This window comes from Caretta caretta, chromosome 6 (genome assembly GCF_965140235.1).
Source record: "Caretta caretta isolate rCarCar2 chromosome 6, rCarCar1.hap1, whole genome shotgun sequence".
NCBI lineage: Eukaryota > Metazoa > Chordata > Testudines > Cheloniidae > Caretta > Caretta caretta.
In genome coordinates this window covers 89702507-89717881 of record NC_134211.1, presented here as the reverse complement: position 1 = coordinate 89717881, position 15375 = coordinate 89702507, and the positions used below count along the sequence as shown (strand labels likewise).

General features: G+C 47.6%; 1 protein-coding gene across 6 annotated transcripts in view; it reads right to left on the bottom strand.

Annotated features, from left to right (window-relative positions):
• Window positions 1–952: 952 nt before the first annotated feature.
• LOC142072563 (uncharacterized) overlaps window positions 953–15375 on the bottom strand; it is a 28601-nt gene continuing 14178 nt past the window's right edge. For all 6 annotated transcript variants that reach the window (XM_075129785.1, XM_075129786.1, XM_075129789.1 and 3 more), the window contains 2 exons: window positions 6150–7297; window positions 953–5544 (listed from right to left, as the gene is read on the bottom strand). In XM_075129785.1, the coding sequence (XP_074985886.1) occupies window positions 5030–5544; window positions 6150–6795 (1161 nt within the window). In that variant the 5' untranslated portion in view covers window positions 6796–7297 and the 3' untranslated portion in view covers window positions 953–5029. The remainder of the gene's footprint in view (window positions 5545–6149; window positions 7298–15375) is intronic.

Sequence of the window (15375 nt, the reverse complement as noted above, 5' to 3'; positions counted from 1 at the left end):
TGCTGGAAATGGCCCACCTGTTGATCACTTTAGATAAGCTATTACCAGCAGGACAGTGGGGTGGGAGGAGGTATTGTTTCATATTCTCTGTGTGTATATAAAGTCTGCTGCAGTTTCCACGGTAAACATCTGATGAAGTGAGCTGTAGCTCACGAAAGCTCATGCTCAAATAAATTGGTTAGTCTCTAAGGTGCCACAAGTACTCCTTTTCTTTTTGCGAATACAGACTAACACGGCTGTTCCTCTGAAACCTAAAGAAACTAAGTCATCATGGGTTTAATTTCTGTCATGGATTAGAAACTAAGACAAAACAGAGTAGGAATAAATCATCAGTCTTCAGAATGGGACATGTGTGGTGTCTGAAGATGTTATACTGAGACCAGTATTTAATACTTTTGTTTATAATTGCAAGGTAAGCAGTGAGGCAGCAAGATATGCAGGTAACACAAATTTAAGCAAATCAAGATCGGACACATGGAGGAACTTCTGAGGGACCTAACAAAGCTAAGCGAATGGGCAGCATCATGGCAGGTGACGTTCAATGGTAACTAATGAAAGGTAATGCACACTAGTGGAATGAATGCACACACACTTGCCTGTCATTTTGGTCACCTCAACCACATCTTTGAATCTCTACATTGGCTCTTCCTCTGCTACCTTCAAGACTCACTTGTGCTGCTTATGAGGAAACTACCTGATTTATCCTGATGGAGGGAATATTTTCAAAGATTGTAGTATTAATTTAAGCTTATGTTCCCTAGATTTAGCCAAGCATCACCTTGATCATTCTAATTATATGTTTTCCATAACCTCTGTCTGAGCTCCTCAAGACAAGGAATGTGCCTTTTTATCTCTCTGGAAAGCACTTAGTGCATTGTGGGCACTAGCATAAAAAACAAGCAACAGCCAAAAATAAATAAATAATTAAATGATTAAAAAGTGGGCATTTTTATTTACCTTCTCTCATAATACAAGAAAAAGGGACATGCAATGAAACCGGAAGGTAACACATGTAAATACATTTTTATACAACACATAATTAATCTTTGGGAGTTGCTGACAATACATCAAGAGTTCAGCAGGCTTCACGAAAAGATCAGACACTTGTATGGATAAGGAGAACCTCCACAGTTACAGCAGACAAGATTTTAAAGAAAATATATCATTTATGAACCCTCTTGCTTCAGGTCATAAGGCAACCACTGACTGGTGGTGGTTAGGAAGATGTTTCCCCTTTGGGAAGTTTACTCTATAATTATCCATTACAGTGATTCTTGCACTTTTTTCTGAAGCATGAGGTATTGGCTACAGTAAGAAGCAGAACACTAGCACTAGGTGGATCTGTTGTCTCACCTGGCATGGCAATTCCTCTGTATGGTGTGTATTTTTCTCCCCAGCACTCTAAAATCTGACTTTACAAAATTATAAAATATATTTTCTGACCCATCTAAAAAGAGATGGAACACGTGAGACCAACAAAAATGGGGAACGGTGGCGATCGTGGAAAGGGATACAGAGGTCTCATAAATATAAAATTATGCAGTGACTCTCAAAAGTCATGTGCAGGTCTTAAAATCACCAAGAAACTGAAACACTGTTTTATATTTTTACTCTAATTAAATTAATTTAAAACAATTGGAGGGGGAAATGAGCAGTTAGGGTGACAGGCCTAGAGAAAGGAGAATATTTGTATTGTAATAGCAGTCAAGGTAGGGGACCCATTGTGCTGGGTGCTGTACAAGACACATATGCACAGACCCTTCCCTGAATAGCTATACGAAAGTAAGGAACCAGTCATGTGATATGGACAGCTCGGGGTTGGGGAGAGCCTGTTAGATCTAGGGGTTGTGTGCATGTCGTGGGTTTTAGAAAGAATGAGTACAGATCTGCACTAGACAGCTAGCAACAGGGAAACAGATAGGCAGCAGTGGAAGGCACTGAGCCTTGAGGAAGAGCCAAGGTGACATGGACCATGCCAGGCCAGATCCTGTAAAAGGGAGAGTTCAGATCATTTCAACAGACACAACATTAATCTGACATTCTGACTCCACTCCCAAGGATCACCATTTGCTTCTTCAGAAGCTTAGAGGTTAGAGCTTAGATGCCTTATGAAATGCCATCAAGTTCATCCCCAGAAGCCAAGACAGATTTGTTCCCCATTCTGTTCCCCAGAACTTTGCCCATTCCAGTCCCTAACAATGAGGCTTCACCAGGGAGATGATTCCATAGCCCTGTAGATTTCACTGTGAAGAAATGTTTCTTGATATTCAGCCTAATTTCCCATGGCTCATTTTCATCCCATTTTTCTTGGGCCACCCTGAGCAGCAATTGTCCCTCCAGAGAATTTGTACCCTCTCCCAAGTTTGCTCTCTTTCACCCTTTGGGGTTTGGGATCTTCATTCCCTTCCACTGAGGGTATGTCTACACTACGAAATTAGGTCGAATTTTATAGAAGTCGGTTTTGTAGAAAGCGTTTTTATACAGTCGATTGTGTGTGTCCCCACACAAATGCTCTAAATGCAGGTAGTTGGCAGAGTGTGTCCACAGTACCGAGGCAACCGTTGACTTCCAGAGCGTTGCACTGTGGGTAGCTATCCCACAGTTCCTGCAGTCTCCGCCGCCCATTTGAATTCTGGGTAGAAATCCTGGTCCCTTATGGGGCTAAAACATTGTCGCGGGTGGTTCTGGGTACATATCATCAGGTCCCCCTTCCCTCCCTCCTTCTGTGAAAGCAAGGGCAGACAGTCGTTTTGCGCCTTTTTTCTTGAGTTACCTGTGCAGACGCCATACCACGGCAAGCATAGAGCCCGCTCAGCTAACCGTCATTGTATGTCTCCTGGGTGCTCAAAGACATGGTACTGCATTGCTACACAGCAGCAGCTTATTGCCTTTTGGCAGCAGACAGTGCAGTATGACTGGTAGCTGTCATTGACGTAGTCCTGGGTGCTCTTTTAACCAACCTCGATGAGGTCAGGGTGCCTGGGCAAATATGGGAGTGACTCAGCCAGGTCACTTCCCTTTTAAGTTTTGTCTCATGGCGATTGAGTCCTACAGGCAGTGCACTGTCTTTTAATCAGCAGCCAGCAGAAGACGATGGCCAGTAGTCATACTGCACCATCTTCTGCCAAGCACCCAGGAGATGACGATGGCTAGCGGTCGTACTGCACAGTCTGCTTCCAGCAAGATGTATAAAGATAGATGAAGTGGCTCAAAACAAGAAATAGACCAGATGTGTTTTGTATTCATTTTCTCCTCCCACCGTCTGTGAAATCAACAGCCTGCTAAACCCAGTTTTGAGTTCTATCCTTGAGGGGGCCATTCAGTTTCTCGCAAAGCCACCCCCTTTGTTGATTTTAATTCCCTGTAAGCCAACCCTGTAAGCCATGTCATCAGTCGCCCCTCCCTCTGTCAGGGCAACGGCAGACAATTGTTCCACGTCTTTTTTCTGTGCAGGCGCCATATGACGGCAAGCACGGAGCCCGCTCAGATCACTTTGGCAATTAGGAGCACATTAAACACCACACGCATTATCCAGCAGTATTTGTAGCACCAGAACCTGGCAAAGCAAAACTGGGAGAGTAGGCGACGTCAGCGCGGTGATGAAAATGATGAGGACATGGACACAGACTTCTCTCAAAGGACAAGCCCTGGCAATGTGGGCATCATGGTGTTAATGGGGCAGGTTCATGTGGTGGAATGCCGATTCTGGGCTTGGGAAACAAGCACAGACTGGTGGGACCGCATAGTGTTGCAGGTCTGGGATGATTCCCAGTGGCTGCGAAACTTTCGCATGTGTAAGGGCACTTTCATGGAACTTTGTGACTTGCTTTCCCCTGCCCTGAGGTGCAATAATACCAAGATGAGAGCAGCCCTCACAGTTGAGAAGCGAGTGGCAATAGCCCTGTGGAAGCTTGCAACGCCAGACAGCTACCAGTCAGTCGGGAATCAATTTGGAGTGGGCAAATCTACTGTGGGGGCTGCTGTGATGCAAGTAGCCAACGCAATCAAAGATCTGCTGGTATCAAGGGTAGTGACCCTGGGAAATGTGCAGGTCATAGTGGATGGCTTTGCTGCAATGGGATTCCCTAACTGTGGTGGGGCCATAGACGGAACCCATATCCCTATCTTGGCACCGGAGCACCAAGCCGGCAAGTACATAAACCGCAAGGGGTACTTTTCAATTGTGCTGCAAGCACTGGTGGATCACAAGGGATGTTTCACCAACATCAATGTGGGATGGCCAGGAAAGATAAATGACTCTCGCATCTTCAGGAACTCTAGTCTGTTTCAAAAGCTGCAGGAAGGGACTTTATTCCCAGACCAGAAAATAACAGTTGGGGATGTTGAAATGCCTATAGTTATCCTTGGGGACCCAGCCTCCCCCTTAATGCCATGGCTCATGAAGCCATACATAGGCAGCCTGGACAGTAGTCAGGAGCTGTTCAACTACAGGCTGAGCAAGTGCAGAATGATGGTAGAATGTGCATTTGGATGTTTAAAAGCGCACTGGCGCAGTTTACTGACTTGGTTAGACCTCAGCGAAACCAGTATTCCCACTGTTATTACTGCTTGCTGTGCGCTCCACAATATCTGTAAGAGTAAGGAGGAGACATTTATGGCAGGGTGGGAGGTTGAGGCAAATCACCTGGCTGCTGGTTACGCACAGCCAGACACCAGGGTGATTAGAAGAGCACAGGAGGGCGCGGTGTGCATCAGAGAAGCTTTGAAAACCAGTTTCATGACTGGCCAGGCTACGGTGTGAAAGTTCTGTTTGTTTCTCCTTGATGAAACCCCCCGCCCCTTGGTTCACTCTACTTCCCTATAAGCTAACCACCCTCCCCTCCTCCCTTCGATCACCACTTGCAGAGGCAATAAAGTCATTGTTGCATCACATTAATGCATTCTTTATTAATTCATCACACAAATAGGGGGATAACTACCAAGGTAGCCCAGGAGGGGTGGCGGAGGAGAGAAGCACCAGGAGGGGTGGTGGAGGAGGGAAGGACAAGGCCACACAGCACTTTAAAACTTATTGAATGCTAGCCTTCTGTTGCTTGGGCAACCCTCTGGGGTGGAGTGGCTGGGTGGCCGGAGGCTCCCCCACCGCATTCTTGGGGGTCTGGGTGAGGAGGCTATTGGAATTTGGGGAGGACGGTGGTTGGTTACACAGGGGCTGTAGTGGTGGTCTGTGCTTCTGCTGCCTTTCCTGCAGCTCAACCATATGCTGGAGCATATTAGTTTGATCCTCCAGCAGCCTCAGCATTGAGTCCTGCCTCCTCTCATCATGCTGCTGCCATCTTTCAGCTTCAGCCCTCTCTTCAGCCCGCCACTTACTCTCTTCAGCCCGCCACCTCTCCTCCTGGTCATTTTGTGCTTTCCTGCACTCTGACATTATCTGCCTCCAAGCATTCGTCTGTGCTCTGTCAGTGTGGGAGGACAGCATGAGCTCAGAGAACATTTCATCACGAGTGCATTTTTTTCGCCTTCTAATCTTCGCTAGCCTCTGGAAAGGAGAAGATCCTGTGATCCTTGAAACACATGCAGCTGGTGGAGAAAAAAAAAGGGACAGTGGTATTTAAAAAGACACATTTTATAGAACAATGGGTACACTCTTTCACGATAGAACAATGGGTACACTCTTTCACGATAAACCTTGCTGTTAACATTACATACACAGCACATTGCTTTTGTTCCAAGGTCGCATTTTACCTCCCCCCAGCAAGTGGCTAGCACTTCCACCCTTCCCGTGGCTAACAGCGGGGAACATTTCTGTTCAGCCACAGGCAAACAGCCCAGCAGGAACGGGCACCTCTGAATGTCCCCTTAAGAAAAGCACCCTATTTCAACCAGGTGACCATGAATGATATCACTCTCCTGAGGATAACACAGAGAGATAAAGAACGGATCTTGTTTGAACGCCAGCAAACATACACTGCAATGCTTTGTTCTACAATGATTCCTGAGTACGTGCTACTGTTTGGGAGTGGTAAACTGTCCTACCATGGTGGATGGAATAAGGCTGCCCTCCCCAGAAACCTTTTGCAAAGGCTTTGGGAGTACATCCAGGAGAGCTGCGAATGCCAGGGGAAATTAATCATTAAACATGCTTGCTTTTAAACCATGTATAGTATTTTAAAAGGTACACTCACCAGAGATTCCTTCTCCGCCTGGTGGGTCCGGGAGGCAGCCTTGGGTGGGGTCGGGGGGTACTGGCTCCAGGTCCAGGATGAGAAACAGTTCCTGGCTGTTGGGAAAACCGGTTTCTCCACTTGCTTGCTCTGAGCTGTCTTCCTCATCCCCAAAACCTGCTTCCGTGTTGCCTCCATGTCCATTGAAGGAGTCAAACAACACGGCTGGGGTAGTGGTGGCTGAACCCCCTAAAATGGCATGCAGCTCATCATAGAAGCAGCATGTTTTGGGCTCTGACCCGGAGCGGCCGTTCGCCTCTCTGGTTTTCTGGTAGGCTTGCCTCAGCTCCTTAAGTTTCACGCGGCACTGCTTCGGGTCCCTGTTATGGCCTCTGTCCTTCACGCCCTGGGAAATTTTGACAAATGTTTTGGCATTTTGAAAACTGGAACGGAGTTCTGATAGCACGGATTCCTCTCCCCATCCAGTGATCAGATCCCATACTTCCCATTCGGTCCATGCTGGAGCTCTTTTGCGATTCTGGGACTCCATCATGGTCACCTCTGCTGATGAGCTCTGCATGGTCACCTGCAGCTTGCCACGTTGGCCAAACAGGAAATTGAAATTCAAAAGTTCACGGGCCTTTTCCTGTCTACCTGGCCAGTGCATCTGAGTTGAGAGTGCTGTCCAGAGCAGTCTCAATGGAGCACTCTGAGATAGCTCACAGAGACCAATACCGTCTAATTGTGTCCACAGTACCCCAAATTCGACCCGGCAAGGCTGATTTCAGTGCTAATCCCCTTGTCGGAGGTGGAGTAGAGAAACTGATTTTAAGAGCCCTTTGAGTTGAAAAAAAGGGCTTTGTCGTGTGGACGTGTGCAGGGTTAAATCGATTTAATGCTGCTAAATTCGATCTCAACTCCTAGTGTAGACCAGGGCTGAGGTTCCTATTTTCACATGTGGGGGCTGTGATAATTTTTCTACTGGTAGCTGTCGGAAACTCTGCAGTGGTGCTGCCTTGGAGTAATCTCAGAACAGCTTGAACCAGGACTAGATACATAACCCAATGGCAACTCTTCCACCGAGTCAGGAGAGTGCAGGACACACCCCTCATTGAGAACAAATCAGATAGGCTGGACTTCTTCCATGCTGCACCTGCCAGCAGAGGGCACTGTGTATGAGAGAAAAGGTTAGGATGGGTTACAAGAGACAGGGCTATGACTAGACACCTTTACCAGCATCACAATGGGGAGGCCCCAAGAATTCTTTAACTTCAGGCTTCTTGGGGTGAATTGCTTCCATTTCACACTGTTGTGAATGCGAGTTCAAATGCCACTCCCTGTGATAAGGAACTCCTGCTGAGAAAGCCTCACCTGACCCTCCCTCTTCTGCCCTCCCCACATAGCTCCATCCACCCCTCCTGCTTCCTCACTGTGTGTAGGGAAGTGGTGACTGGGGGGCCAGTAGCACGACTGTCAGGCCCCTTGGCTCAGTGGTCATTTGTTCTCTTTCTACATGTAGCTATTTATTCATTTAATGTAAAAGTTTGAATTTACTCCCCACCCCTCCTCTCTTTTCACCATCTGTCCATTCGTTTGAAAATCTGTTCCACTTCACCTTTAGCTGACCAAAGCTTCCCTGTTCCCTCCATCCTGCCACAGGCTCCTCCAGACGTCCCCAGCTCAGCTCAGGAGCTTTTAGCTGATTATGCAAATCCCCCCCCCCAGCCAGCTGGTATCTGCCTCCCAGAAACACATGTTCAAAAGCCCACTGGACTGTTGGAGAGGAGGAGGGGCAAGACCCTGCACCCAGCCCTGGAGGCTGCGGAGAGAAAGTTACTTAGCAAGGAGTTATACAGCAAACAGATGGGAGGAGGAGAGAAGGGAAAAGAAGGGGATGGAGCAGGCATCTGTGTATGTATGTAGTAGGGTCACGGCTGTGTGGGTATGAATGTACCAGGATGAGGAGCAGGGTGGGTGTTTATTGATGGGGATGCGTGCGTGAGGGGGAGCGATGTATGGAAATGGGGATGGTCAGTCACTGATATACTGTCTCACTCTCTCTCCTCCTGCTCCCTGCTGATCATCATCCCAGCTGGTTTCTTTACATGCCTGTGAGTTTATAGTGCTCCCATTACAATGATATCTAGGTATTCTCACAGAGTTTTAAGAACAATGAGTTATAGGACATCATGACTCTCAATGTGATGGCACAGATGGGTAATGGTTTCCTACCAAGAACTGGAGCAACCTCATGAGTGTAGGTCTAAAACAATCCTTTGCCTACCTGTAGCACCTTCCATCCAAGGATCTCAGAGCACTCTTCAGATATTCACTAACTCTCTCAGGCCCCTAGCAGCTGGATCAGTATCTTCCTATTTTATAGATGGGGAATCTAAAGCACAGAGAGCAGTGATCCAAGGTCACACAGCAAGAAAATGAAAAGAGAACCCAGGAATTCTGATGACCAGTCTTTTACTCCACTGAAAGACGTCAAGAACATCACATGGGACTGGCCCAATGTGACTCATACAATGTCTCTGCCATGTGGGAGATGAGACATAGGCTGGAAGGAAGGGAACAGAGTGCCTCATAGTACTATTAAGCAGCTCAGTTGCTTGCTTCCGAAGGCTAACTTGTTCACAGGTTCTCTCAAGCAGAAAGATGGTGGCTGTAAGGTGCGATCTGTGATGGTGCCTGGTCTCTCTCCACCTGGTGGAAGATTCCATTTTTCATTATCTTTTCCAGGGTCTCTTCCCTGCAAGTCTTCATGCATCTGGGGGTGTTTCCTGACAATCCTTGGAGCAATGTGACACCTAGAGAATGTCATGTCACCCGCTTTCTCTAGGTTAAGGAAATATCGGATGTTGGAATTTTAAATTGAACAGAACTATTCACTGTCATAGCCTCTGGAAATTAGAAGTCAAGGCACCTCTCTACCCCACCCCAAATTCCTGCTCTCACAACAGCAGCTCTGTCCTTCTGACAGAGCCCCCCTGGGCTCCATGGGAAACAGGAGGGCAACTCCAGATGTAGCCAACAGATGCTGCTCTTTGTGGTCAGAGGCAAAAAGCATAAAATCATGAGCTGCCAAGAGCGGCTAAAGGAAGGGATACGGCAGATGCAGGGAAAAGGGGAAATACAGCAGTGTCAGGGTGGAGCATTCAGGGAGCTACAGTAGGAGGGTTGGGGGGTTGTATGTTTTCTGTTCTGATAACTGGTGGCAAGGGATCTACTGACCTTTGAACCAGGCCAGGTGCTATACAGGGTAACCCCAGTGAGAAAGAGACACAGTATGCCAATCCCCCTAAGACTGGCTTCTTCCCATTCATATCCCTGACCATTTCAATGGGACAATAACACAGGGACAACACGAAGAATTTGCTAAAGGGTCGGGGGACAGCATGTTCCACTGTCCAAGGAGGGGATGGACTGTTCTTACTTAAGCAGGTCTCCATCAGACCTGGTTTTGTTTTAAGTTAGCCGCAGGGATGCCCCAAGATACACATAAGTTCTGGATGCCCTGTGATGGGGGATGTGGAAGGATTCTGGCTACCCCATGGGCATGGTTTAGGTATGGGTGGGTTCCAGGTGCCCCATAATAAGATACAATATGTGTGTTCTTCTTCCATTGAAGAAACCAGCACAGCTGCTCCATTTTAGAGACGGGAAAGAGAAGACAACTGAGGCACAGAAAAAGGAAGTCACATAGCAAGTCAAGTGGCAGAGCTGGGGTTAGAACACAGGTCTCGGCTCCCTCTCCTGGGTCCTATCTGCTAGACCATGCTGCCCCACAGACAGCAGGGATGCATAGGTGGGTTCTGGTCATTCCAGAGATGAAGCTGGAGGTACCAGAAGGCCTCAGCCACCCCAAGAGGCTAGGCCGCCAGGGTTTGTTCTAGCAGCTCAAAGGAACAATCCAGGGCCATAGTCACTTTGCACAAGGTAACGCTCTCTTTGGAACTGAGCCATTTGATTGTTCAATTAAGTGAGCAATAAGAGTAGCTGAAGGTTCCCAGACATTGCTCGAGCTGCCCGGTTCCTCATACCAACCTTTCTATAGTCTCAATTTCAGCCTCCTACTAACCATACATGGCATACCACCACATTTTCCTCCTGGCCCTTCTGTGGCCACCCAGCACACAGGATCAAACACCTTTGTGGGGCTTTGATGTAACAGGAGAAGTGGAAAGAATGCCCTCTCCCTTTAAGGGCCAAACAAGGCATCACTTTAGCCAAAGCAAAAAGAGCAAAGGTTACTGCAGTCAAGATCCAGGGAGGCACAGGATCCTTTCTCCTCTTTACTCCTGTCTTCTCCCTGGGGCTCACAGTCAGAATCAGCCCCAAACATCATTTACAGTGTCCCAGGGTGAATGGCCCAGTCCTACTCCTCTGCAAACCCCTGCACTCAGGGCAGGCAATGGGGCTCTTCCATCTAGCCAGAAAGAAAGGGTTAACTCTTTCTCTACCACCTCCATGTCCTACTACCAAACTTTAGAGAGACAAGGTGGGTGAAGTAATATCTTTTACTAGACCAACTTCTGTCAGTGAGAGAGACAAGCTTTCAGGCCACACAGAGCTCTACTTCAGGTCTGGGAGTGACACAGCTACAACCATACTACATATACCAAACTTCACGGCATTCAGCACGAGACCCTGCCGCTGGATGGTATCCGCCAGCCAGTTATTGGAAAGGAATAGCCATTGGGAAACTATAAAGGGGACATTTATGGGATTATACATATTTTCTAGGGACTGCTTATATTCCCAGACCTCCGAGGCAATATACCAAGGGGGGGAAGGGGGGGAAGGGAATCATAACAAAGGCTCCAACAATGCCCATTGAAGGTTACAAAAGGGAGCCCATTTCAGTTCAATTTCAAATAAAATCACACAGTCTATATCAGACAGAGTGACCTTTGCTCCTCAGCATTTAGACAGATCCACTGGGTGCAAGCCAACTCCTGGGCCCATAAATCCTCATCCTAATGTCTGCTTAACACTGATCCAGGGAGCCATTCCCCCATTCTGGCTCCCAGAATACAGCACGGACTCTACCTCACAGAGAGCACTGACCCTCTGTGCTTTGGGACTAGCACTCTCCCACCCCACACATGAAATGAGATGTCTCTTTTAGGCCTCCCTAATTTCCACTGAAAGGCCGGGAGGCAGGGGGAGGGAAAAGGAGGGGGGGTGGGAGGCTGGCTGGGTTGCTGTGTCTCATGTCTCCTCTGCCTTTGTATGTACCTCCTGGTACGATTATTAAACGCAAATTACAAAAGATGTGACCCAAACGATCTTTATTTCTTCTTTCAACAAGTGCTGCCTGCAGGGTCCTGATTCTGAATTCCGTTTCAATTATCTCTGCCATTTTAACACAAAGCGACTTGTGTCGGCAATTACCGGCACTGAAGGCAGCATGGAAACAGCTCCAGTGGCAGAACACAAAAGCCTGGCTTCTTCTGTTTAGAAACTTTCATTTGCTTTGATTAAAGGCAGAAAACACAGGCGCTGACTGTATGCACCACTGTACTGTGTGCTGTCTACACTCCTCAGTGATAGAGTCCCTGAGAAACTAGTCCTCAGCACTCAACTCCCTAGAGAATCTTGACACAGAGACACCACTGAGCGCTAACCTCCCCAAGACACTCATAAAAAGGACTTTTAACAGATAATCCAGCCACCCGTCTGCAGACAGACAGACATACAGAGTTAACCCCATCATTTCTCCTGTTAGAGAGGAAGTTCTCAATACTTTTAAAGCTAGTGAAGCCAGGGAGCCTGAATTGCAAAGCAGAGGCTGGGATGGGTAGGATCATGGGCAGTCATTCCATTTTGACTCCCAGAGTATTCTGGCCATTTCTCTCTGTCCTTTGAATTCCTCCACTAGTTCTTCCTTCTCCAGCACACATTTTCAAACGTATTCTCATCAAGGCCCTTCTTAATTCCACTCCTCTCTGTTTATCCAGTCATGTATCTTATCCCCTCCCCTCACCTCTCTCCATCAGTGATGTCTAGGGCTCTGTGTTTGTCACAGAAGTCAGGGATTCCGCGACCTCCGTGACTTCTGCGGCGGCCAGTGTGGCTGACCCCAGGCCTGCCCAAGCAGCTGGCACCAGAGACAGCCACACTGGCTGCTGCTGGAGTGGCTCTAGAGCCAGCCACTCGGGCAAACCCACAGCCAGCGCCATGCAGGTGCTGCTGGAGCTGCCCTGGGGCTAGCTGCACCGGCTGCTGCTCGGGTGGCCTGCAGCAGCTGCCCAGTGCACCTCGCCTCGGGGACTGCCTGAGCAGCGGTCCCAGTGGTGGCCAGAGCAGCCACTGCTCAATGGCCCCAGCAGCTGGTACTGCTGCCTTGTCCCCCCCAGCAGCGGTCTCCCAGGGCACCTCCGCAAAGGTTTAGTCACAGGTATTTTTAGTAAAAGTCATGGACAAGTCACAGGCCATGAATTTTTGTTTATTGCCCGTGACCTGTCCATGACTTTTACTAAAAATACCCGTGGCTAAATTGTAGCCTTAATGATGCCTACTTTGTTCCCTTTTGTCCTCTTCTCTCAACACTGTCTTCATATTGGCTTCATGTCATCTCTAATGTACGGTACTTTCTCCCCATGTTGGTCTGTAAGGCCAACACCCTCTTTCACATCTCCCTGTATGATCCAGCTCTGCAGTACAAACATAGCCAGCTAACAATGGGGGAAAGATGGGGAGAGAGTTCATGTTTATTTTTTAAAGCTGTTTTATTCCTCTCCTCCCACCTTTCATATGCCGTCTGCCTACTTAGATTGGGAGCTCTTTGGGGCAGGGGCTGCATCTCCTTGTGTGTGCGTGTACAGCACCACGACTATACAAACAACAACTCAGAACAATAAGAGTTCAGAGACAGACAGGTATTGCCAGCCTCCGCAGGTAACATTTAGCAAATCAAATTCCATACAGTGGACAAGTAGTTTAGATAGCAAGATGCTGTGGCAGTCTCAGGCCAGGCCAAGCAGAATACTGCACCAAACTCAAGGGGGTATGGGACCTTAAACTTGAGAACTCCTAATGGCAGGAAAAGGGATTTGAAAGATCCTTGCCCTGGCTGAAGCTGAGGTCCCATTACTGTTTGTTTCCCACATTTCCCTGGCCATGTGACCCTGCTGTGTGCATTATGGGGGCAGTGCATGCTATGTGCACTCTGTGAGCAAGTCCAGGTGTCAGGAGATCCATTGAGGCTGAAGCAAGAGCAGAGAAGCAGAGTTTGTGGAGGCGATTTACAGCCATGGTTATTGAATGGTGTGTGAGCAGTTTGTCATGCTGAGCCCTGGCACCTTGTCCTACCTGTGTTGTACGTGTTTTATTGGTGTTGAGCAGAGGGAGGCCGGAGCAGAGGGGAGTTTGGGAGGGAAGCCACTCAAGTGAAAAATGAACTAAGCCAAATAGGATTGAGAAAGAGAGAGAGAGAGATGCAGGGGAAGGGGGTGACGGGCCCAGATTATAAAACACAAGACAAATGTCCTCACTGGCAGCAGGGTTAGGGAAAGAGGCAGAGAAATGAAATGAGAGAGAGAATAAAGACACTGCCTTGTGGCCAGCACTTATCCTAGTGGGATCCGGGATGCACATGTATTCAGAAAAATAAATTCTCACTTAACAAAGCAAGAAGGGCCCAGGGGGGAGGGAAGCTACAGCTCCAAATGGAAAGTGCCCCAGGGTGTTCAATCTGCTGGGTTTAAAAAACCCCCATCATTCCACTTTGTCCCCCTCCCCGAACCACCTGGGAGCCCACTCCTTCCCCAGCTGCCCCCACCCCTCCCCACCAAGAGGAGAGGGACCATGGGAGAGCAGAAGGTCTGTTTAGAATTTCATATCCCTTCCATCTTTTTCCCTCGGTGCTAAACTTTCAAGACAGAAATCATAAAATGCGGTGCTTTGTTGGCGAGGCAGATTCAGAGATCTTCCTGTTAGGCACAAGAAAGGGGAGAGACAGACAGAGAGAGAGACAGAGAGATAGCGAGATGGAGTGCTGGCTTTGTGCTCGCAACAAGCCACTAAAGGTGCATTTTTAATTAAATTTATACAAAATGTGTCAGTTTTATCTCTATGTTTCAAACCTGACTCTTTCCTATCAAAGTAAAGTATTGATCTTCACTGCCCCGAAGCTACCTGACTGAATTAAACAGAATAAATAGGAGGAGGACTGAAAGGGCTTAGAAACAACTGCAGAGAGGCGAATGTTTAATGGCTCCTCAGTCATTTGCTGCAATTAAAAAACAAAACCGTTTAGAGGGGCTGTTAACACCTTGAAGTCTGAAAATCCTCACTTCAAAAAAGCCCCAAAACAGCTCCCAGGCAAAACATTCTAATTGCCATAAATACTTCCAACCTCAGCCAGGAGCTGATGCATATGCACATTATACAGACAGACAAATGGATCCCTGGACCCAACAGGAAAAAAACTAATTTATCTGATGCAATACACACAGACAAATGTGTTCTATATACAGACAGACATATCCAACATGGTAAAGACATATGTATCCAACATGATACAGGCATATCCACTTACCCAAAAGAAAAAGGGGCCTTTTTCTGATATGATCAAGACAAATTGTATTCAGCATTATACAGATAGACAATAGTCAGCATAAGAAAGACCCATTTATCCAATGTGACACACACCATATCCCATATTATTCATAGAATCATATGTATTCAATATCAGACACTATACAAATCTCACGCATCCTGCACCAACCTGCATTTTACACCGACTTCCACGCGCCTGCCCCACATTAGACATTGGACTATGTGCCCATCTCACCTTGAGTTGGGCTGCCACCTATTAAGCCCATGTTATAAATGCTCCCACAGGCCTGTCCTGCTTTTTAAAGGTCTTAGTGGGCTTGGGTTACCCTAAAAGATCCTGTATGACCCAGCAATGGTTGAGATCAGTGGAAGTGCTTGATTCAGTATAATGGGGAAGGGGCTGCTAGCAGGCAGTATAATGGTGCCCTGTTAACTTTAGAAGTGGCTTTTCCTCTCGGTCTCCAAGATCTTGGATGGATAAATTCTGGGCGCACTGCAAAATGGGGGAGAGGGTGTTTGGAGAGGGAGTGGGCCAAGGACAGGAGGCTGTTTCTGCATGAAGTCATTATGGTTTATCATCATGGCAGGTGAATATCAGTATTCAGGCACTGCATGAGCAGAGCACTGTGTTATTACTCTGAAGTGTATATTGTACTGAGATTGTTAATTTTATTTTGTA